This window comes from Epinephelus fuscoguttatus, linkage group LG7 (genome assembly GCF_011397635.1).
Source record: "Epinephelus fuscoguttatus linkage group LG7, E.fuscoguttatus.final_Chr_v1".
In the NCBI taxonomy this organism is placed as follows: domain Eukaryota; kingdom Metazoa; phylum Chordata; class Actinopteri; order Perciformes; family Serranidae; genus Epinephelus; species Epinephelus fuscoguttatus.
Genome location: NC_064758.1, coordinates 8,820,463 through 8,845,854, shown reverse-complemented (window position 1 = coordinate 8,845,854; position 25,392 = coordinate 8,820,463). Strand labels below are relative to the sequence as shown.

The 25,392-nt window shown below is 40.2% G+C and overlaps 2 protein-coding genes across 3 annotated transcripts in view; both read left to right on the top strand.

Annotated features, from left to right (window-relative positions):
- arfgef2 (ADP-ribosylation factor guanine nucleotide-exchange factor 2 (brefeldin A-inhibited)) overlaps positions 1–19,023 on the top strand; it is a 37,387-nt gene extending 18,364 nt beyond the window's left edge. For both annotated transcript variants that reach the window (XM_049582490.1, XM_049582489.1), the window contains exons 22-39: positions 2,216–2,363; positions 2,521–2,617; positions 2,739–2,779; positions 2,872–3,041; positions 4,028–4,179; positions 5,103–5,275; positions 5,519–5,679; positions 5,829–5,959; positions 7,874–8,003; positions 8,128–8,263; positions 8,908–9,046; positions 11,676–11,733; positions 11,927–12,035; positions 12,166–12,305; positions 12,611–12,788; positions 13,923–14,061; positions 14,777–14,894; positions 16,932–19,023. In XM_049582490.1, the coding sequence (XP_049438447.1) occupies positions 2,216–2,363; positions 2,521–2,617; positions 2,739–2,779; positions 2,872–3,041; positions 4,028–4,179; positions 5,103–5,275; positions 5,519–5,679; positions 5,829–5,959; positions 7,874–8,003; positions 8,128–8,263; positions 8,908–9,046; positions 11,676–11,733; positions 11,927–12,035; positions 12,166–12,305; positions 12,611–12,788; positions 13,923–14,061; positions 14,777–14,894; positions 16,932–17,096 (2,385 nt within the window). In that variant the 3' untranslated portion in view covers positions 17,097–19,023. The remainder of the gene's footprint in view (positions 1–2,215; positions 2,364–2,520; positions 2,618–2,738; positions 2,780–2,871; positions 3,042–4,027; positions 4,180–5,102; positions 5,276–5,518; positions 5,680–5,828; positions 5,960–7,873; positions 8,004–8,127; positions 8,264–8,907; positions 9,047–11,675; positions 11,734–11,926; positions 12,036–12,165; positions 12,306–12,610; positions 12,789–13,922; positions 14,062–14,776; positions 14,895–16,931) is intronic.
- A 1,699-nt stretch (positions 19,024–20,722) lies between these two features.
- The window catches only part of bcl2l1 (BCL2 like 1), a 36,908-nt gene continuing 32,238 nt past the window's right edge, over positions 20,723–25,392 (top strand). Inside the window, exon 1 of the mRNA XM_049582491.1 lies at positions 20,723–20,892. The gene's annotated coding sequence lies outside the window, so the exon portion shown is untranslated. The remainder of the gene's footprint in view (positions 20,893–25,392) is intronic.

The window sequence follows — 25,392 nt, the reverse complement described above, 5'->3', positions numbered from 1 at the left end:
GGCTATACAAGAGTGGGTACGGACATCAAGACGCTGAATGTAATTTTAACCTTTAAACTATATTAATACTATGAACTAGAATCAGTGTCAGAAATTAGCAAGAGCCACGGGCCATTTGGCCTGCAATTTATCCAAGAATGCCCCCAAAAGCCATGTTCCGGGGGCCAAAATTGCCCCCCAAGTTTTTGAAACAACTATATGTATTTATATTTTTAACAGTATTACAATCTGACATTAAAGTATAATTTTATTTTCATTAAATTAATTTACCGTCACGTCTACAACTCATTTTCCAGACATAATCAACGAGATTGCACTGATTACGTGAGAGCAATCTGACAGAGAAGGGGAGGGGGCTTTGCTGTACTATAAGTATAAATTAACCATTTCTTGGGTGATCTGTGTCTACACAATGGCAAATTAATGAAAAATTAAGGTAGAATGAATGTTAAATTTTAAATGAACTTACTTCCAGGATGGCATCTAAGGAATTTATAGTAATTTGGCATTTTTAACAGTAAAAGTAACTGTAATGTGGTGAAACATTAGTACTGCTATCAGTAGATTAATGGTTAAATCATCACATTTAAACTGGTTGAATTATAGGAAATCTGAGTGATATTTTGCAACCATAACTTTATGTAACCCATTATTTATTTCATTTATAGTGATTTCTACTGAAGAGTGAAGACACTATCTTAGTTGGTTTTGCTTTTCATGTGCTTATTGTTAGAACATAATTACAATTTTTTGATGGCCCCCAAACATTTTGAAAATGCCCCCATTTTTTAGACCGTGGGGACCAAAATTGCCCCCAAAATATTTTGTTAATTTCATACCCTGACTAGAATGGTGGAGGCTGTGGTGAAACAAAGCTTTGCCAGCAGCAGCAGTGGTGAGAGCGGCAGCATGCATGTAGCAGGGATCAGTGAGGAGGGAGTCATTTAAATGGACTGCCTTGTTTGGATAGTGGGCTTTGATTGGAGTGTGACTGACAAGAAACCATGATTCAGTCAGCAGCTGTCAGCTGATTGCACCTGGGGCGTATGACTTCCGTGTCCTGCATAAACTAACGCAATGCTTCAAATATATATTTTTGTTGAAGCGTTAACTTAGAGCTAGTATTGTAGTCAGGACCACCTCAACGGAGACTTAGATTAGAGACAAGATTTAGAAGGGTCAAGACCAAGTCAAGACAAAGACCAAGTCAAGACGAGATTGAGTCCCGACCAGACCAGTGCAACTCCCACACTGTATGACACACTTAATCTAAAATGTGAAACATGCAAACCACCGGCACTCCTCAAATTGATCTGAAAGATCCGCATTCTCATAAAAACAACCTCTGAAAACAAATGAAGATTCCTCTTCATTACTGTTACACTGTCTATTTGTGTGAATTCATAAGTGTGCCATGAGAAATGTCTGGATAAAAAAATCTAAAGGCATTGCAGAGGTGAATTTTGTAATTTTCCTCTGTTTTCTGTGAGTAAACAAACACCAAGGAGCTGACAACAATTTAACCATGTCTTTTCAGCACTTCTTTTTTTCACAGCAATTTAGTGAAATCCCTGCAGTTGTAGTCTTGTATGGTCTCAATAAATCCCGAGGCCTCTTTTTCCGCAACAAGACAAGAATTGGTCTCGAGACCAAGATCGATTAGAGTACTACAACATTGCTTACAGCCTACTGCAAATGAATTATTGGCAAATATGATAATGACCTGAAAATAATGATTTATTTTGTCTTATTTTCTCATACACATAACCTAGAGAGTATAGTTGTTTTTTTTACCACTAAATATTTCCAAATGCCAAGGACAGAGAACTACAGAACATGACCGGGATTTCTACTTTGCTGCTGAGTGTCTGAAAATAATGATTCCCGACTAGGAGTAGTCGGGAATGTACGAAGCATTGTAAGTTACTTTGAATACCTATCCTGAAGTTGGAGAACTTTTAATCTTTGGTGAACTTTTAGTGCAATTTCTAGGACAGATCCTGAAATGATTGATTCATAGGATCCCTGGTAAATTATGTTCTTGCCACCCAAGGAATATTCCCTCAACCATTTTTAAAATTATTTGTTATGATTACCAAGGATATATTTTTCATTTATATACTGGATGCAAACTGTCCCCAGCTCATCATAGCTATTCTAAAATGAATAAAACAAACAACAGTTACAAGTTATTTGTTGTGTATGTGTGTTATAGATCCTGAGGTGTATCAGTCAGCTGGAGCTTGCTCAGTTGATCGGCACAGGGGTAAAGACACGCTACATCTCAGGGGTGGTCCGGGACAAGGACATCAGCATCAAGGGCTTACCCTCTGGAACAGAGGAGTTCATGCCCCTGGGGCTGGGTAAGACATACACAATAAGGCGTCTTAATTACATATAATAGCACACATAAATTGTGCATTTTTTCCTCTTTGCTTTGAAAAGTCACATACATTTGCTGTCTGTGTCTGATGCCCAACTGTATACTTTAGCTTGTGTATAATGTGTTTGCTGTTGCAGGTAACTTGGTGGGAAGTCAGGACAAGAGACAGATGGCTCACATCCAGGAGTCAGTAGGAGAGACCAGCTCTCAGAGTGTTGTGGTAGCTGTGGACAGGTAAGACAAAATACCCATAAAAGTACTCAGATACAGGATATTAATGACGTAATAATCTATATCAGTCCTTTATGATGATTTAGTTTCCCCACAAATATGAATGCTGCTTATATTTTTGCAGGATCTTCACTGGTTCCACCAGACTAGATGGAAATGCCATTGGTGAGTGTTCTGTGCAGTATCTCTGTTTGTGGTCGTTACAAAGAAAGAGAAGGTATTCATTCATCGTGTGATGCTGTTTTAATCATTTCCAGTGGACTTTGTGCGGTGGCTGTGCGCGGTGTCCATGGACGAGCTGGCCTCAGCACACCAGCCGAGGATGTTCAGCTTGCAAAAGATTGTGGAAATCTCATACTATAACATGAACCGCATCAGGCTTCAGTGGTCTCGCATTTGGCAGGTCATAGGAGACCACTTCAACAAGGTCAGTGGATTAAAGGTTTTGCAAAGTTCTAAAAATGTGTTGCCTAAAGAATATAAGCTCCCGTTAATAAGAGGTATGAGCTCCTGTTTTTAAGATGTGTGGCAGGCAGCAGTGAGATGACACAGTGTTCCTTTGGTTATAATGGGTGCAACAGTGGATCAGTAAAGCCATTTTAGAGCTGTCACTATATGATTATTTTATCAAATCAGAGTGAATATTGGACTTGCATTTGCCAAGTTGCCAGAAACACAACTCTAAATGAATGTTTATGTTGTGCTGGTTGAGTAAATAAGCAACTGTTTGCCAACATGTTTGCCATATCAACTAAACAGTTTAAAATGCACCGTTTTTTAACATGTACGCATCAGCGTGTACTGTCAAGATAAATCCTTCACGCTCTGTACAGTATACGGATATATGTATGCACATAAAGTGCACAATCATCCAGTCCATGTATATTCATTCAGTATTTATTTCTTTGCACTATTTGTATAGTTTGCAACTTAAAATATGTATTTAGTTCTGTATATAGGCTCTTTTTTAAAATTTTTGTTGTTGGTCATTGGTGCCTATATATATATCTATATACACACATTCATTCACGTACTTGAGTTAATAATAGTCTTGTCTATTTCTTACCTTGTCCAGCTTTGTTGTCCTAGTTCTTAGCTGTTATACATATGTCTGTGTATTTTGAATACATTGAGTACAAAACCATCCAGTTCCTTTTACTTGTTCACATACTTAACTATGACAGCTGATTCTGAGAAAGTGATAATATGTCATCTTTATGTTTAAAGCTGGCGTCATTGCCCGCAAGTGGATAAAAAATAAATCAATAAATGTTAATTAATTAAATTAAGTTTGAGTATACAATACACATTTCAGACTAAAGAAACAATTCATCATGATTTTTTTTTTTAATAAACCAGAGGAAACTAGATTCACTTCTGAGCTCCACTGATGACTGTTGTGTCTTCCTCTAGGTGGGCTGTAACCCCAATGAGGATGTAGCCATCTTTGCTGTGGACTCACTGAGGCAGCTCTCCATGAAGTTCTTGGAGAAAGGAGAGCTGGCCAACTTCCGCTTCCAGAAAGACTTCCTCAGGCCTTTTGAGCACATCATGAAGAAGAACAGGTAGAGGATATTGTTATACTGTGTTTCCATGGTTATGAAATTCTTGGAAAAGTATTGAGATTAGAAAAACTGCTTTCCAGGCCTAAAAATGGTTTGGAATTAACACAGTGTTTTGAAAAGGTTTTGAATATACTTTATATATAATGTTTTGGCTGTTGGTAAAAATATGTTCATAAAAATCCCAAAACATATTTAACATTACACAAATTCTGTTCCTCTTAATACTATCTTAAAATCTAGTGCTGCATTGCATAACCGTCGAAATGTCACCAGTATCACATGACACAGACCGACATTTTGTCATTGCCAAGGCTACATACCCTTTTGAGGAAAGAAATGCACTGTCACATTAGGAGAGGAACAGGAGAACACTGAAAAGCTTCTGTGTAGTGTGTTAGCCAAACGCTTAGGCTTTCACACTGAGATTTGAGGCACATAAGATGCAGAATATTCACAGACAGTGTGATAAATATTTAAATACTCCTGGTTAAAGTTATTACTGGTGGACAGGTTAAGGTTAGCTTAAGTGGGAATCTGTTGCAGTGCAGTCAGACAGCATAGCAGCATCAGACCATCATCTCCAACTAAACCTCAGCCTCGATCAAACAGCTGGCATGATCCAGGCATCCATACATGTATAGATAAATATATACAGATCAGAGAAAAGTAATATTACATTGTGTGTTCTGAAGACAGAAAAGTAAACAGCGTTTTGTTTTTTTTTCTCGACTTCTCATACACTCCATTTACAAACACACACACACACACATGCACACAAACATACATATAGTCATTAAGACATACTTTTTCACAGTAAAATATCAGATGCAGTGTATATATAGTGTGTTTTATGTGTTTAATGATATTTTAAGTCTTAAAGCAACCCAGTATTGCACCATAGTAACCCCCTTCCCTCTCCCCAGGTCCCCCACTATCAGAGACATGGTGATCAGGTGTGTGGCTCAGATGGTGAACTCTCAGGCGGCCAACATTCGCTCAGGTTGGAAGAACATCTTCTCAGTGTTTCATCAGGCAGCCTCCGACCACGATGAGACCATAGTGGAGCTTGCATTCCAGACCACTGGGCACATTGTCAGTAAGTATGACTGCAGCTCTTTGCTCAGGGCAGCCATTTTAGCTCAGGTGATTTCAAAATAAATAAGTGACAGAGGTTGTGTTGTGTCAAACCGCTCAGCTGACAGTGAGACAGATCCTCAGTCCTGAATCAGCTTTTATAAGATTGAGAATTAATGACAGGAAAGATTTAAGATCTCATAAACAAATCAAGTTATTCTTGTTTTTTAATTTTCTTTCCCTGTCTTCATCCCTCTTCCTTTAGTGAACACCTTCCAGCAGCACTTTGCAGCTGCTATTGATTCGTTCCAAGATGCAGTGAAGTGCCTGTCGGAGTTTGTGTGCAACGCAGCCTTTCCTGACACTAGCATGGAGGCTATCAGACTCATACGACACTGCGCTAAATACGTCTCAGAAAGGCCACAGGTGGGAACAACTGAGTTGTGACTATACCGCTTTAATAAGAAAGGTTATTGTGTGACAAAGTAGTGATATTTTTTATCATGTGTAAATAGCACTATGTGGTTTCTTCAAAATGAATTATGTGATGTTTAACTTGGTGTGTCTCTCTCCAGGCCCTGAGGGAATACACCAGTGATGACATGAATGTTGCCCCTGGAGATCGGGTGTGGGTTCGTGGCTGGTTTCCTATTCTCTTTGAGCTCTCTTGTATCATCAACCGCTGCAAGCTGGATGTCCGGACCAGGTAGACAAACAGCTCCTCGTCATTTCACTCTAGGGACATGGTTCAGCTTGTAGCACACTTTTAACTACACCATTCAGCTTCGGCAATGTGTCCTCCAAAACTTGTTGTCGCCCCTGGTGCTCGGCCTTCCCCTAGTTGTTGCAAAGACAAAAAAATATACAGGGTGTCTACACGTCCTCAAAATGTCTTCCAGTCAAATCTTTATTTATTAGGCCTTTAAATTATTAGATAGCCTTAAATTTGAATTTGTGAAGTCTTAATTTGAACTTATTTCATGACTAAGAAAAATATAATTGGTCCAAAAATCAGTCTTACATTTGGTTAAAAATCTTTTTGAAAGGATCTTAAGAAGCATTAAATGTCAATGTCAGATACCTCTAGACACCCTGATAGAAAAGAAATATAAGTAAACAAACACAAAGTGTCAAAGCATGACTGGATAAAAACACTGAAAGTTAAACAGGACTAATTTCCATAGTGGTCCTGGCTGCCCCAGTCATTACTGTAGCTCTTTGAAACTAACCTTCACTTTTCAGAAACACACGCGCAAGGTCATCCAGTCATGTTGCTACCATCTGAAAAATATTGCTAGGTGAGGATCAATGCTGAATTTAATGACTCTCATACCATCATTCATGCTTTTATTTCCTCACAGTTGGACTAATTTAATGAGCTCTTAAAGGGTATAAATCAGAAATTGATTACTAGACTGAAAATTGTGCAAAATGCGGCAGCGAGACTCCTACCAAAAACCAGTTTTAATGACCTTACACTTAAGTGTTTTACATATAAAGCTCTTCATGGCCTGGCCCCAGAATATATATCTGACCTGCTGTCCCTTTACCAACCAGTGGGCAACCTGACATCCTCAAGCAGGAAGCTGCTGACTGTTCCCACCTCACACTTACAGACTAAAGGGGGCTGAGCATTTGCTGTTAGGGCTCCTCAGCTGTCAGAGGAACTCTGGCTTTCTACATCAGTATCTACTTTTAATTTCCCACTCACACCGACTAACATCTGTCTTTTGTATTTAATGGGAAAAGTTACAATTGGCATTCATTCCCAGGACAAATAACTCTATGGTGGTCACAGGTATTTATTGGCTGCAGCACCAATAGCAGTGATGGAAGCATGACACCTGATTGGACGCACTAATTTTCACCCCTTTGCGGCGCAGTGCACCACCACCAAAACCACCCGTCTCTGTCCAAGAGACGCTCAGAACATTGTTTAAATTAGTCTGCATTGATTGATTTTCCACTAACACTCAGTAACATTTGGCTTTTTGGCTTTAATAGGAAAGGTTATAGTTATCTTTATAAAAAGGCTTTCTTATCATTTCTCCTTTAATTTTTAGCATTATTTCTATTCTTAATTATTGAGATAGACTGCACTTTATTCTTGATGTTGCACTTATGCAATGCGCTGCTCTATCTCAAGTTTCATTCACCAATTGTGTTTCGATTTTTTTCCTCAGTGTTATATGATCTTTTTTTATCATCTAGTGTTTTTATTTTTTCCTCTCTTTTCCTGGTACCTGCCTTGTGGTAAAACATTACCTTTTATTTTATTGTTGTGTTTCATATGGTAATTGTAAAGCCCTTTGTAATGCTGATGTTGATAAATGCTATATAAATATATTATTATTATTATTATTATCATAAATACACCCGAGCATTTGCTACATTACAGATTTTAGTGAAAGTTGACATGAGTTAATAATCGTAGATATTCTAACCCTTTATTAGTGTTTAAACAAGAATGGAGGACTAATAGACATCAGGACAGTGGAGAGAAGCAGGACTAAAATCTCTCACTCACGTTATTGTGCTCGTGATTGCACATTGTGCCCTCCTTCTTCTTTCTGGTTGCAACAAGACTGACATGTCAGCTGTTTGTCTTTCCTTCTCACAGAGGTCTCACAGTCATGTTTGAGATCATGAAGAGCTACGGTCACACCTTCGAGAAGCACTGGTGGCACGACCTCTTCAGAATCGTCTTCCGCATCTTTGACAACATGAAGCTCCCCGAGCAGCAGACAGAGGTCAGAGGTCACTGCCAGCAGGCCGTCAAGTCCCATGGCTGTTTATGTTTTGACATGGATGTCCTCTTTAGTGTTTTGGAGAGGCAGAAGACCTTAAAACCTGTTACGTCTGCTTTGCCCCCAGAAAACCGAGTGGATGACGACAACATGTAACCACGCTCTGTATGCCATCTGTGACGTGTTCACCCAGTTTTATGAGCCTCTCAGTGAAATCCTGCTGGCTGACATTTTCACACAGCTACAGTGGTGTGTCAGGCAAGGTGGGTGTTCAAATTCATGTAGACAGGTAAAGCAGAACACTAATCACTACTCATCATGAGGCCGAGAGGTCAACTCTCACTGTGCTTTGTAATATTTTACAGATTAGATGTTTTGGTGCTGTGCCAGTCTGACTCACTAGATGTAGACTGTAGCTATAAGCCTGCTATTGGCCAGCTATTTAGGCTGAACAGCTAGCTTCTAGTTAGGGACATCAGTGAGGGACTAACAAAAATTACTGGGGAAAGAAGGGGGGCTGAAACATGTTTCAACTTTTTTTAAAAAAAACAAAAACACTGAATTGCTACAACTGACTACAAGTAAGGAGAAGCTTATGAATAATTTAAAGGTCCAGTGCGTAGGATTTATGGGCATCGATTGGCATAAATGGAATCTAACATTCATAACTATTTTTTAGTTCTCCAGCACACTTTGCACACGGGGGAAGTTTCAGTTGGGTGCAATTTGCAACCTCACCACTAGATACCACTAAATCCTACGCACTAGACCTTTATCCAAACAGTCAGCAACTGTAACAAGATTCTTTCATCCAAAGCTTTCAGTCCCTGACAGGTGAAACCTCAGTGAAGTTAATAACATTTGTATGTGTCAGATGTGCTCTGAAGTCATTACCTTCCTTCTACAGACAACGAGCAGCTGGCTCGGTCAGGGACAAACTGTCTGGAGAACCTGGTGATTCTTAATGGGGAGAAGTTCAGCCCTGAGGTCTGGAACATCACCTGCTCCTGTATGCTGGAGATCTTCCAAAACACCAGCCCTCATGCGTAAGTCCTGAACCACTGCACTTTTAGCCAGAGGTCAAGTCAATATAGTTTCAATTCACTCAGCTGAGAAATGTTGATGAAACTGCACATGAACTCCTCGATGGTAGTCTTGATTCAGTTAGTTAATTAACACAGCTGTCCAGTCAAAGAAAGCACTCTAGGAGGTAGTTACTAGTCACATTAAGACTGGGGCAAATGGGGTTAATGCCAGGTACACACTGCACAATATTTAAGCTGATTTTGGGTCAGATTTCCCCCTCACAACATTTGTCAGCAAAGCCCTGATTTTTTTTATGGTTCTAAAGATCATCCACCGATTTCACATCACAAATATTCAACATGTTCAGCATCTACAATCTGATATCCTGTTATGAGGGGGGACCCCTGAGGATCACCTGTGGTCCTGAAGATGTCAGAGGGTGTTATAGCTGTAGTTGGTAACGTTTATGAAAATAACTTTTTTTTTGTCACATTTGCTGAAACTGTCTCTCCATCCACACAGTGTGAGTACATGAGACCAAAAGTCCGTTAAAAAATCACATTCCTCCTCTTCCTCCAAGTGCTTCTAATTACATTTGCTAGAGTCTACTGTGGCTGAAGGAAAACAACCAATCAGAGTCAAGGAGTCTCTAATGCAGTTGTCAATCATGTTAATTAGGGATGCACCAAATATTCGGCCGAATATTGCAAAAAAACACACATTCGGTATTCAGTGGAATAAGTTAAAAGCAAGGCCGAATAATAGCGGCGTTTTGATAACGCAATCAAACAGCGTGCCGTGACGGGCGGAATAAAATGACGGTAGTGTGGCGATCTGTCCGTCACGGCACTCGCATTTGCGACTATAAATAGTTTTGAGCAAGCAAAATAGGCTTAAATCATTCAGCACGCTGTGCGAGCAGCCTACAGATTTCAACCAGCAGCAGAAACGAAAGGCGAATCCCACCGATTGTGGGTTGAACGGGGGTCACAGACACAGACAGTATTGTATTCCTGTCAAATACGGCGGCCATCAGCTTAACGGCGACGGAGAAGTCGGCTGCAATAATATCCTCTTCTTGGCGTCATGACTGCCCAGAAGTACCTGAACAGTCGAGCCAGCCGAACACAGACCGTACGTGATGTGTCAGAGGAGAAACGAGCCTTTCACATTTCTCTCTTTCTGGCAGTAACGGCCCACAAATCTCACCGCACTTTAGGGACTGTTCTTTACTTATGAAGGGACTTGTCAGGAGAGGAGGATGGCTGGTTGATTTTTATTTTATTTGTTTATTTTATTTTGATCCCCCCTATGTTCATCACATATTGATGCTGTTTTTGAAGTATGAATAAGTCAGTAAGTAATTTATTCCATTAAAATATCATTGATGTATTGTAGAAAAGTGATTTATCTTTTCATAAATGACAAAAGGCACATCTGCCTCATTTTCGCTGTGGTATCGTGATACTACTCAGAACCATGATATTTTCATTGGTATCACACAGTGGGTCCCAATTTTGATACCGTGACAACACTAATCTGGAGGGGGTTCATCTGCAAAAACTAATGAAAAACTAAACAATGATATTCGGTATTCGGTACTTGGTATTCGGCCAAGCGTTTAATAATATTCGGCTTCGGCTTCGGCTTCGGCCACAAATTTTCATTTCGGTGCATCCCTAATATTAATCACAGCGGTCAAATTAGGCAGCGCTCATCAAATATGAATCAAGATTCTGTTACTGTATTGGCAATGTCTCATCTCAAGCATTTTCAGAAATATATTTTAGTTTCTCTTTAGGTGTAAAAGTTTGTATCCCTGGTCGCCATATTTAAAACAGATGAGCCAAAACAAAGCACCAAAAAACAGAACAAAAAAAAAAACACTTGAGGTGAGAAATAGACAATACAGTAACAGAATCTTGTTTCATATTTGATCAGTGTTGTCTAGTGTGACTGTTTTGTTCCTAGTTCACAAGCAGTGACTGACATGATTGACAGCTGTGTTAGAGACTCCTTGGCTCTGATTGGTTTTCATTCAGCCATGGTGGATTCTTGCAAATGCCATTAGAAGCACTACGAGGAGGCAGAGGAACATGATTTTTTTTCCACAGACTATCTGTCTCATGTACTACTATGTGGATGTAGTGACAGTTTCAGCAAATATGACAAAAATTATTTAATAAAAATGACAAACTTAAGTGTTAACACAATATGAAATGGAATTTAACTCAATTTGCTTTATCTGTGCTTCTTTATTTTTTCTTGATGAAATTTCTAGAAATGGCAGTGCAAAAACGACCTCGTCTGTTGCCCGCCATGTTTGTTTACCCTAAGGTCACGTTTGATTGCAAGAGATTTATGAAATTTGCGGTTTTGAAAGTCGGGACACTGATTGTTTGTGAATGGAATCTGTTAGTGTGTGTTAGTGTCTGTTTTGGCCAAATTGTTGCTCTCCACACAGTATAGCAACAAAACTACTACATCGATTATTACATGTTCTTATGTGTGGGGTCTCACAATTTCAACATCTGTTAAGATATGAAAAGTCTTTTAGCGTGGGCCAGCCTTAAAAACGTTATTGTGCTTCTGTGACAGGATGTTATCACAACACCTGATTTCTGATCTGTCATTTTGTTTGCTTTTCAGTTTGTTGACTTGGCGACCAGCTGGACAAGAAGAAGAAACCACAGATGGCAAGCATTTTGTAAGAAAACCCCCCCCAATTACACTCATATAATTTAAAAACATTTACAGTGTTTAAAACAGCAGATGCTTTATACTTGGTCTGAAACATGATGAGTACCTGTACTATTATATTTCCTTCTAACCTTCCCATCACATCAGAAGTGTGACACTAACCTGTGATGTCCATGATTTTTGTTTTTGTCCAATTCCAGGACGCTGATTTTGACAGCCTGTCCCAGAGCAGCTACGACAGAGCTCTATCTGAGAGAGGACACAGCCAGATGTCCAGCGACGACACCTGGAAGAGCAAGTCCAATGCTAGTGAGTACACAGCATTCGCACAGTCATACCCTGTCGCTGACTGTCACTGTAACATTGGACTGCCATTGTCAGTCTTGTCCCTCATAAATGCTCACATCTCTACACCACTTGTTTTTTTTCTGTTCTCCAGGAGTTTCAGACCAGAAGCTGTTTGCAGGCCTGCTGATCAAATGCGTGGTACAGCTTGAACTAATCCAGACAATAGACAACATTGTCTTTTACCCAGCAACCAGCAAGAAGGAGGATGCTGAGAACATGGCTGCTGCACAAGTACGTTACAACAGCTACCATATGGATAGATTTTACCCAACATTGCCCTTGTGTCATCACTTTTTAATATATATGAGGAAACTGTTGCAGTTGAAATGGTGAAAGAGAGGAACAAAGGGTTGTGAAAGCTCATATATTACTCCTGACCTTCTATGAAATGCTGCACACTAATCTGAACTATAGGGGGAAGTGATCAACTGTCAGATCAGACCTACGCACAAAAAAAAAATCTTAACAGTACAACCCTGTGTGATCTTAAATTGTCAGATATATTTTGTTAAAGTCTCAAACTGTCCTCTCGTTAGAGAGATGCTTTGGAAGAGTCGGAGGCTGAGGGAGTCTACGCAGGCTCAGAACAGGGTATGTACAGACACATGACCTCTGCGCACCTCTTCAAGCTGCTGGATTGTCTGCTTGAGTCGCATACCTTCGCCAAGGACTTCAACTCCAACAACGAACAGAGGACAGCACTCTGGAGGGCAGGTGAATAGAAAGGAAAAGTTGTCCATGATGTTAATTTATGACAAAATTCATAAAATTGTATCCTTATCCTTTGCACTTCTTCTGTTTAGTGTGACTTAGAGTAGAATGTCTTTGAAACATGTCATGGAAAGTCCGTCTGTTATAAGACGATGTCTTAAATATATTTTCTAACCTCCTTGCCTTAAAGAGGCAGTTATCCCCAAAATCAAAAATTTTGGCGATCATGACGTGGTTACTCTACACCCACCAATCATTTTACTGCACAAAAGGAAGCATGCATCTAGTTATGGCTGAGAGGCTTGTGACAGTGAAAGATGTAAACATTAATGGTGTCCTCCTCAGCTTAGCTGTAACGATAGCTAGCTCCTTCTGCACGGTGATACAGTTGGCAGGTGCATACATCTCGATGGCTAAAATTTCCAGCACTCATCAACTCACACCAAAACAATCTAGACTGATAAATAGCACTACAGGTAAGAGAATAAATATGTATTTTTGATTTTGGGGTGATTTTGGGCTGTCCTTTAAAAAATCTCAAATGAAGCATAACATGTTATTGTAGTTCTAAGGTTTTTACAGTTTACAAAGTAATGTTAAACTTTATAGCCAGTGCAAAGTCTGATTCATTAACATTCAGGAGGATGCTGTGTTTTTGCCTCAGATGAACCTGTAAACTTTATATTATTGGATGACGACTCTGCTGAGAGAATGATTTCTTTGTGCTTTGAGTATTAAGGCCACGCTGAAAATATTTTGAAAGTTTTCATTCTTACCAGAAACCTACGGACCTCTTGTTACCTCTTGGGGGCTTTTTCTGCCTTTATTAGAGAGTTGATGACAGAGATATGACAATGTCATACGAAGAGGCAGAGAGAATGATATGTAACCAAGGTCCTGGGCCAAACTTGGACCAGAGACATTGTCATTCTTTGCCAGGGCCTTAAACCCTAAGGCCAGACAGGCCTTTATTTAATGGACAATAGAGATACAGAGAGGAAATTAAAGGAGAGAGGTATGACATCCAACAAAGGCCAGATTTTAACGAGGGATGTTGCATTATGTCCTAACCACTAGGCCCTGCAAATCCCTCTGGTGATGTTTTTTAACCAGTGATTGTCTCTGTCTTGCCCTCAGGCTTTAAAGGGAAATCTAAGCCCAACTTGTTGAAGCAGGAGACCAGCAGTCTTGCCTGCAGCCTGAGGATCTTGTTCAGGATGTACTCTGACCTGCAGCTGCAGGACTCCTGGCCTGACATCCAGACACGCCTGCTGCTGTGAGTACAACTGACGACAATAGCGTCAGTCCTTTTGTGGGAATTGTTGACAATAAAACAACACAGCATCACCAGACTTGTCCTTAATTTTTTTTTATATTTTCCTTTTTTCCCAATCTAATAGACTGAAAATGCATTTAAGAAAATACATTTGATGTCCACTCCTTCAGCAAGTCACCAGGTTGTTGTTGCCTGGTTAAACGTTGAACTGTTTTTTTAAATTATTTTTTAGGGCATTTTTTGCCTTTAATTAACAGGACAGCCTTGTACGTGGGGCGCCTGCTCTATCCACTAAGCCCCCGACGCCCCATAATCTGTGTCCCTTTCAGAAAAGTGCAGCACTGATGTTTGTTACTTGTTGTGTGAGCTGTTTTGACACATGGCTCATACCTCATAATATATTTATGAACTGTACACTGTGTGTGGATTTTGTAGAATATATTGACGTGCTAGAGCCTGGTACAAATCACCTTTTGTTTTTCACTGAGCAGCTGCACCGGAGCAGTTGACTCATGTATTACATCAAGAATACGTATGTGTGGTGTTATTCATTTAATAACTGTTTTTTGTGCTTTAGTAGTGTTGGTCTGGCCTATGATAACAATAATAAAAAAAATAATAATTGTACTGGAGTAGTTCTGGTAATTGGAGATACACTACATCAGTGTTGTGTTGGTTATAATCCTCTATATATATGTTGCATTGTCTCTCTCAGCGTGTGTAGTGAAGCTCTGGCCTACTTCATCAGTCTGACCTCAGAGAGCCACAGAGAGGCTTGGAACAGCCTGCTGATGTTACTGCTCACCAGGACGCTACGGCTGCCCGATGACAAGGCAGGAACACAAACACACAAACACACACATGCACAGAGCAAACTTCCAAATCTAAACCTATTTTTGCAAACATTATGGAGCTCTAAATCTGAACCAGGATCAGAAATTAAAGACAGGCCGGGGTCAAAAATACTTAAAAAGCTGATATAACATCCATTATTGAAAAAGGATAGAAGCCAATAATGTGCGTGACTCCTTTTATATTACCTTTTTTATTTATTTCATATTTTTGTGATTATAAACACTTTTGTGAGTTGTCACCTATGAATCATGCACTCTCAGTGTGAGTGCATGATTCACTGATGACTCATGGGAGCCCATGACTCAGGGTGTCTTTTCAGGGCATTTTAGACCCAAACTATATCAGTTTTTACTTATGAAAACAACCTATCATGCATCTCCAAGCAGCAAGAAATGTTGGCGCCATGCAGCCAACTTTGGAAGAAAAAAAGCCAATACCACACAAACCACTGCATCAACAAAAAATACTACAGTATTGTTAAAGTGGACTGGCTGGCACCGGCCTCTTGTGCAAGGCCTGCTGTGAATTTTAAGTTGGTAAAACAAATCTTAGTACTAAATATTGTGTTTATTTGCCTGAATGTTATTTCGTAATTCAATGAAATTGCCATTAAAAGAAGCAAAGTACAGCAAAAACATGCATCAGCGAAGACAGAAATGGCCTCTCAGCATATTAATTCAACGCCCTGCTGTGAACCCTGTGGCCTCCCAGCAGTGCCCACACAACACAGGGCAACCGCCCTTCCTCAATTCAGTTTTCAAGTTTGGGATTTGGATGTTTTTTTCAACATCGACCACCACACATTGATTTTAACTTTTTATTTATTTTTTTATTTTATTTTAAATGGATGAAATCTTATTTAACTGTAGACCTGGGTGCTGCGTATTGGAGACTGTTGCTGCGGGAAGTCTGAGCTCTGCGTCAGGGACAGTTGGTGAGAAACGAGCTGTTTCGCTGTTGGTGTGAGTTTGTTGGGAACAGCTGCTGCTGTGTTAGCTCGTGCTAACCGGGCAGGCGTAGAAATAACCATTTGCTGGGAAGACAGCAGCTCTGGATCTGGACCGATCCCGATGCTGTGGCTTGTGAGTATCGGCCGATGCCCGATACCAATCTGATACCACGGTTGACCTAAAGAGCTATATACCTTTACATGTAGAACAGAAAAGACTAGAGGCATCAGGCATTGATGACTACACAGTTCTTTCCTAAGATAAATTGAAACAGATTAATGGAATGATGAACTATTTATTTTTAACAAAAATAAACAATCATGCAACAGCAGTTGAAATAGTGTGAAATACCTCCACACAGCAGATTCTCTCCTTCACTCCATGACATATGACGTAGCTCGCGTCGCAATAGATTTAAAGGGAAAGGATCGCCTTAGGTATAGGTTGCATTTTCCGATACCTGATCCATCTCTTCAGGGCCAATATTCGATACAGATATCAGATCGGTGCATCCCTATCCGTCAGTGCTGCATCTACTTTGTGTGTGCTGCGTCATGTTCAGTTCAGGTTTTAACAGAAAGAAAATAAGTGCCCTTCTTTCTTAGATTCTTGCTGGAGGGGAGATTTGACATGCTTATACCACAACTGTCTCGGGGCAAATATTGCACACAGCTTTGTCCATGTTTGCTGGCTCACCTTTATCATTGGAACTAAATCCAAAATACTCTCAAACAGGGACAGAGACATATTTCTTTTTATTTTAAGTCCTGTAACATTATCCCCACCACTCACAGTCGCCATTTTTCTCAGCAAACTGTTCCACCAGTAAAATCGGAAACAGGAGTGTCTGTTATTTTTTTGTACTGTATTGCTAATCATATTGCCAGGATTTCTAAGTACCCCATTATTCCTTAATAGCTTAATACTGCCCCAAGCCAAGGGGATAGCTCTGGGTACGTCTTTGGTAATTCCTTTGGTTAGCAGGGATTTAAAGCACATACAGAATGTCACTTGGTTGAATCGTGGTGCTAATTAATATTTTCTCACTTTCTTCTTCTTTTTCAGTTCAAGCCCCATGCCTCCTGCTACTACCCCCAGCTGTGTGAAATGATGCAGTTTGACCTGATCCCCGAGCTGCGAGCAGTCCTCAGGCGCTTCTTCCTGCGCATCGGCCTCGTCTTCCACATCGCTGCTCCCGAGGTGGCGCCCGCCAGAACTCCCACATCCTAGAATGAGTGGGTGCAGGGTTGGGTGGAGGGATGGATGGAGAAACGGAGATGACACTGATGAGTAGATCACAGGTGGACACATAAGAGACTTTCCCCCTCTTCTGGACTGCAACAGATTACGGAGGGGCTGCAACGGCAGGAGGGAGACGACCAAGACTGTAGCTTTTCTGTCTCAGTTCAGGAGTTTGCATTAAAGTGTTCGGCTTTTCTACTGCACTCAGCTTGTAGAAAAGTTTCACCCTGTCCTTCCTCCCTTTTTTCTCTCGGGGATGAACAGCACTGTGACCGGCACTCTCTGCTGACTGTTGTCATTCATCATCCCCCTGACTCTCATCTCAAACTGTAATGACAAGAAAAGAACTGTAAACAAATAATTTATTGATATTGTACCTGATTTTGATGGTTTGTTTTTTCTGTTTTGTTTTGTTTTGTTTTGTTTTGTTTTTTAACAAAAAAAGTGTCTCTACATGCTGAAAGCAAATGAACGAAAGCATTGAATTTGAGGAACCTTACATTTGCCCTTTGTGAAAAATCTCTTTTGGCCGCCTGTGCCTGTTATAAAATTATAACATCATCAGTTTCGCCCTCATAGTAAGTTTGGTGATGTACTCAAAATATCTTGTGATATCTCACATGTTGATGCCCATCACAAAATAGTGTTTGCCACTTTAATGTTTATGTTCCTTTTTATGTCTGCATTGTTTGGTAGTGGGCTCGAGAGGCTGAAACTCTCAGCTGCGGGAGAAAACAATCTGCATCTCTTACAACACTATGGGAGATGTAATGCGGCTTTGTTTGTGAGGCGTCCCCTCTCTGTGACACAATCGTCCTGTCATCTTTATAATTCCTTGCCTGTAAAAGAGATTTTACTTATTTATTTTGCTCACTTGCTTTAATTTGTTTTCTGATTATTTTTCAGCATGATTGCTGGTTTACAATGAAAGGTTGATTGAAAGACTTGCTACTTCCCTCTACCATGCATTCCTCTGTGTTGACCCAGTAAGCCTTACACTGAAGGACTTAACATGGAGTCAACTCCTCTTGGCTTTAGAATTATAGCTGGCTCATAAACCCCCCCACTAATCCATCAGTTGGCCCTGTAAGGTGACACAGTGGTTGTCCATTTCCCACAGTCTTTTGCACATCCGTTGCCGACAGTTTTCTCATGTATTAATACCACCCAGTCCATCACCTTGCTCTGGATGGTTGGAACGCCTGTCAGTGTTGTCACATTCAACAGTAGAGTTTAACCACAGAAAGGTTCAGGAACAGAGCGAAACCAAAACACACATCTACAGAGACACAGGAATCTCTGTAACTCTGGATCCCTCATAGGTTATTCCATGCCTTTTTTAAAAAAGAAGGATGTATGTAATTATTTAAAGTGCATTTAAATATTTTTTGAGAAGCATTCCTTCCCTCGCAACTATGGATGTCTACTTTTCTTCCCTAATGCTAGGGAATATATAAATATATATATATACAGTAAATGAAAAAAAAGCAGACTGTAAAGTTTTCAATGTAAGATACATAGAAATGAAAGTGCTATACGGTTCTATACATAATATTGTGATGTAATCTTCCAAACATTTGGTGAAGTAATCAATAAACCCGAATTCTGATCCACTCTAGTGACTATTGATTCAGTTTGAAAGTGCTTTAGAGCTTTCTCACATAAACCTTTTCCACCAAATCAGCTCTGAATCTTGAACCGGTTGTGTTCAGGCCTCTTGGAAACTTGGTGCTTTCCAGCGAAGCAGATCAGAGCCATTGTAATCAAGGATTTGTCATCAGTGGAGGGCGTTGCACAATGGATGCAAACAGTAGTAGCAAGATGGCAGATCACATAGATTGCCCATGAACTTTTGTTCTGCAATTATAGATATTTGTTTTTAACCAAAAATAAAATGGGCTGCCTATCAATGAGACCACTGCAAGCTCTTTTTCTGATGATTTCTCACTCGATTTCTTAATTATTGCCTTTTCCATCCTCTCCATCCAACCTGTAGGATATGATGTGCCCACTGATGTCGTCACGGTTCGGCTTCAGGTGAAGGAAAACCTGCTCGTTTTTGGTTCCACCTGGGAACCAACTTTTCAGGTCCTGAACCAATTTATTTTTGGTCAGAATACTCAGAATGGATTAAAATTGGATGTGGGAACTGAAACGGAACTTGTTCCTTGTTGAGTGAGAAGGAATAACGCTGACTTTTCACACAAAGCTGATACTAACAAGATATAAAGGTTGGCTGGTTCTAGGGCTGTGGTAATTTGCATACTGGCTGGCAGAAGTGTGACCAAGTCACTATTTTGCAAGTCACAAGTCAGTCAAGTCTTTGCACTCAAGTCCCAGGTCAAGAAAGGTTCCGAGTCAAGTCCCAAGTCCTTAACTTTGAGTTTCAAGTCCTAAACAAGCCATTACACACTCTTTGCCCAATTAAATGTCATTCAATTAAGTAATAAGATTAAATTTACAACACAAAAATTAGAATGTGTTTAAAAAATTGTATTTATTTGTTAAACAAGTACACCTGAAGCTACTCTGAAAAAAGGGCCAATGCACTTTCATATAGCATCATTAACCAATAACTCAACAGACCGAATTTCTGTCCTGTCTTGCTGTATTTAACTTATCTCATATTGGAGAGGTGTATTTAACTTTTTCTCCCTAGATTGGTTTGGTGGAAGGTTTCAAGTATTTTCAAGTCCAAGTGAAGTCAGGACTCATTTGTGTTTAAGGTCTAATTGTGTTGCAAGTCTTACTTGGCTTTGTCAAGTCGAGTCTAAAGTCATGAAATTTGTGAGTCAAGTCTGACTCGAATTCATTTGTGAATCGAGTCCACACCTCTGCTGGCTGGTATAGCTGAAAGGAATACACCCACAAAACTATTTGTAAATCAGTTTTCCATGCTGTTTCCTTGAATTCACATTCAAAACATTGTTCTTTACTTCCCAAACACATGTATTTTCAAAAAAACATAGTATTTAAAACTGAACAGATGTTTGATACAGTTTTGCTTTAAACTTGGTCCCCAATCACTAAATCAATATGTTTGCTGTCTTCCTGGAGGCATGTGAGAAAAACTTTTCTTCAGAGTTGAAAGCACGGAACAGGGATTTCCAGCGTTTCTGTATAAAGATGTCCACAGGGTGGCACTGTGCTCAAACTGGTAGTCGGCCTGAAGTGCGCTACATTTTGGGGTAACAAAGGTTACCATGGAGACCTGTCATATCCTTTGTTTTAGCAAGGAAAGCGGAAAGCTACCTAACAGCTGCTACATGGAGCCCTACTAAGGAAACCCTCATGTTATTTATTCTTAAACCAGTAACTAGAGGGGCAAACAATGAGGAGTGTTGCGCCCAACTATCAAGTTTCATAACTCACGTAGGGGTCAGACGCCCCAACGAACATAAACTAGCACAGCTTTAGCTAGTTCGTGCTAACGCTAGCTAGAACTTTCTTGCTGCTAGCCGGTTCAGCTAGCCCTCACGTAAAGTCGGGAAAGTGACTCGTAAATACCACTCTCCGTTGAGAGGAGTACGTTTTGCATCCTAATGCAATTGTTGCATTCTCTTGAGATGAAGCTGCCACCACCTGGCTGGAGTGAACAGAGGCAGGCTGGCATGCAGTTACGTAGAGAGCGTAGCTGTGGGCGGATCTGTGGTAGCCAGTAGCTGGCTACGAGATCTCCGTCGGCGACGTTAGCCAGACGGGCTAGCAATGACGGATAGGATTGCTCCTGCCGGGGTCTGGATTGTGAGTCACCAGACATGATTTTATGGAGACCACCCTACAAGTAAGAGTTTCTACACAGGCGACAAATGTAATTTTAACGACTGCGGTAGTTGTGTGGCGAAATTATGAAGGAAAACCCAGTAAAGAGGGTGGATTTTCCTCTCTGAATGCAGCTACTTGGAGGAAGGAGGTCGACAGATTTAGAAGAATGCGTAACCATCATTTTGTTTCCTGCTAGCTTTTCCCGTCAAATCTCATTCAGTTGAATGCAAAGTATACTTGCAAACTGTGGTGAACGATTTATCACTGTAAATACACATTTTGGGTTTACGGTCTACGAATGTGCGACTACACCAAGACTGTGTATATGACAGTGACAGCCATCTTCAGTAGCCTACATGTTCAGTAGCTGCCTACAGTATCGTTAGTACAGGCGGAGCTGTGTGTGTGTGTGTGTATGTGTGTGTCTGTAATGCTTTGCTTAAGAATTAGTTTTGTAATGATTGCTGGTGTGGTGAAGTCTATTTAGAGCTGGGACAGAGGGTGGTGTCGCAAAGAGGCATTTTTATGTGTTGCGATTAAAGGTCCAAGCCCTGTGTCTATGACGGGAGAATGGAATGGCCTGTGGTGCCTTCAGGGACTCCCACTAAACCTGGTCATCCGTCAGTAAAATCAGTTTTTAAAAGTGTGCCTTTAATTGGAAACGCCAAAATATTTGTTGAACAACGCAATAATATGTAGTTCACTTTATCTGCAGTGACCAGAGGGCTAGAAAAGAGAAGTGCATTAGTCTCGTCATTTATATTTCAGTTAATACAATTAACACAATAAGCTTTAGCAGATAAAACATTAACGGCGAGTGACATACGAGACATATGAGGTTTTATCACATGAGTATTCTTGGGTGTAAAGGCCATTGTAAACGACTATTCTCAGCATGATCGTGATCCAGATATTCAGACATCTCTGAAGGCGTCGTGTTACGTAATAGAGGAGGGCTGGGCTTGGTGAAGGGGGAGTCGTAGGAGGATGCGTGCAAACACACACGCTCCCTCGCAGTGGCATTTTTACATTCTTGGATTTTGACAGCTTTTGTACAGACAGACTGACTGACAGAGTCGGGACGTTTTGACAGAGAGAAACACGCAACGAACCAAGGATAACTCAATTTGATTCACTACTGCTGGTAAGACGCTAATGTTAGTCTCTGTATCTTATATGAAGTCTTCATATCTGAGACTGCGATCGAAATATGAATTAATGTTTAATCTGGACATTTACATCGAAACACACACGGGGCTCGCACAACAAGCACACGCAGCCTACAGAGGCAGAACAGTGTCGCTAACATGTCCTGGTGGGTTTATCTGTAAGTTACAGTCCAGATTCCACCGTAATAAACACGGACTCAGCCTCCGGTTTGCTTTATGTGAGTTAATATGTAAGCGATTGTCATCACAAATGTTGCATTCAGGTGCAACATTTCGCTGCTACTCGTTGGTATTCCTGTAGGAGCTGCGTGGTGTTTACATCAGTGCTGGACTATTAAAACCTGAGCCACGTGCTGCTGGTAGCTTGGGACCATGTGGCCGTTGTAAACACTGCTGCCTTGTGCCTCTTTATCTGCGTTAACAGGCTGTTTCTGTTTCTTAGACTACGAATTATGGTCCAAACAGTCTGCTGGACGCGTGTTTGTGAGAAGTTGGAGTTTTGGGGCTTGATTAAACCACAGCACTTTGCCTGTTTGGCCATGAACCAGTAGAGACTGTGTCGGGCTTCCATTGTGCTGGTAGGAAGAGTAGAGTAGCTTATGTATTATGTAATGTCACCAGCATTATTTGCATGGAGCTCCCCTTCCATCCGCCTCATACAGTAATTATTAGGTCCAAACACTTATCAGCTAAAATGTCAATATTGTTATGAGAAAGGTCAGGTTCCCACATGATAAGCAGCAGCCGTTTGGGATCATCAGGAGGTCACGTTCCTCCCACATCTTTTTGTGTGCCTGTATACACCAGTTAATAGGATAGCGACAGCAGAACATGAGGAAACGGCTTTGTCAAACAGTTCCTCTGTCAGATTGTCTTTTGTTTCAGGGATATAGGAGCACTTAGACTCAATTTACTGGCTGCAGGATATTGACATAAATTTCTTGACACCCTATCAGTGATATTAGGCTGTGTGAAAATACATTTTATAGCACCGTAACCAAAGCTAACAATAGTGCACTGAGTTTTTATCAATAACTGTAACACTGGACTCAACAACAGGATATTTGTGAGTGTATTGTGTTGACGGACACAGATTGCATGTGACTCCTCAGTAATATACATATGCTGTTTGTAATTTTCTGCCTGTCTCTTTTTAACATAGGAGCCAGGGCTGCAACTCACAGTTCTGTTCATATTCAATTAATCTATAAAGATTATTTTCTTGATTAAATGTTTTGTCAGAACTGTCAGAAAATAGTTAGGGATGCACGATATTGGATTCTTGCCGATGTACGACATGCCAGTACTCATTTTGGATGACACTAATATATGCACATGTGTTTTTCCATCTAATTGCAGAGAACATCAAGTCTCTCCTGTAGTGGAATTAACATATTATTGTGATGGCCCACTGGTGGCAGACGTAGACATAAAACATAATGCTTTTCAGAATGTACACATTCTTTGGGCAAAAAAAAGAAAAGAGAAATACTTCAATTTAGGTTACATGTTAAGCTTGCCAGATATATTTTATGTTTACATTTTCAAACAAACTGCAAAAAAATTCATCCTACTTTCACAGGCTTGGATGACGCTTAGACATTAGCCAAAACCAGGCCAAATTTGACCTACTTCAACTACCTACAGTTGCAGAATTAAAGGGCCATCTTATTGCCCTGTGATATTGGCTCAAATGTTTATTTCAGGCTGATATTTCATTTTAAAGGTGTTATGCCTTTGCTGATATTATCATTCATCCCTGAATATAGTTTTAAAGAAATGCCTGTCATAGTTCTCCCCATCGCAAGAAGATATATTCAGATTTCTTGTTTTATTTGACCAGCATTTCAAACCCCAAGGACGTTCACTTCAATATTATATATGCAAGGGTATAGGTTTTGTCATCTCCGATTAAAGTTTGAGCATCAAACAACTTATTTCCTGCATTCTGGTGAATTATTTATCCACCACTTTTTGCCTTTTCAGTGTCAATTTGTTGTGGAAATGTCTTTAATTTCACCAAAATAAAAGTCCTCAGCTACTTAATGTTTTCATTGGGTGGGACAAATGCACATGTTCTTAATACTGAGGGAGATGTGTTCCCTGCATCCCTACAGAAATCTACACCTGTGCATATATGACAAAGAAATGCATCAAATGCTCACAGTTGAAAAGCTGGAACCAGAGAATGTTTGTCATTTTTGTGTGAGAAATGACTGACACAGTTAATCAGAAATCAGGCTAGTTGCCAATTTAATTTTCTGTCAATCAACAAGCAATTAATCGATTAATCATTGCAGCCCTAATATAAATTTGTTTGTATATATAGCAATGAAGAAGACAGTTCATCTCAAAATCAAAAAAACATATTTTTCCTCTTACCTGTAGTGCTGTTTATCTGCCCAAATTGTTTTGTTGTGAGTCGCCAAGTGTTGGAGGTATCGGCTGTAGAGATGTCTACCTTCTCTCCAATATAATGGAACTTGATCTCACTCTGCTTGTGGTGTGCCAAAAAATACATTTGAAAAACTCAACAGCAATGTCTCGTTCCAGAAATCATGACCCCATTATTCAGGATAATCCTCAGACCTTGTTGTGATCAGTTTCATCTAGGAACTGTTTTCTTTTGGCTCAACTACACCTGCCAAGTGTATCACTACGCAGAACGAAGCTGCATCTACTTCTAGACAAGAGGCTGGTAATCATGACAGTGCTTGATGTAAACATTAATGCCGTCTTCTTCACATGAGCTGTAATGTTAGCTTGCTCAGTGGTGCTAGGTGAGCTAGCAGGAGATGTATGCCTCTGCATGGTCATACAGTTGGCAGGTGTAGTTCACAAGGAAGAAAATAGTTCCTACATGAAACTGCTCACAACAAGGGCTGATGATTAGCTTGAGTAACTGGATTATGATTGCTATAAAGAGACATTGTGCTTGAGTTTTTCAAATTGTTTGTGTGTGTGTGTGTGTGTGTGTGTGTGTGTGTGTGTGTGTGTGTGTGCGTGTGCCTTGAACACCACAAGCCAAGTGCCATCTAGCTTCATTACACTGGAGAGAGGACAGACATCTTTATGGCCAATATCTCCAACACTGGGCAACTCACACCAAAACAATCTAGACTGATAAATAGCACTTCAGGTAGGGGGTATGTATTGTGGATTTTGGGGTGAATTGTCCCTTTAACCATTTTTACCATCATAACTCACCTGTTGTTAAGCAGCCACATATTTTGTAATGCTTTTACATTTGAACAGTTGTAGTATAACTGTGATTTTATTTACATTATCATTAGAGGAGCTCCCATATGTTTAACAATAGTACCAAACACTTGCTCAACCTGTATTTTACA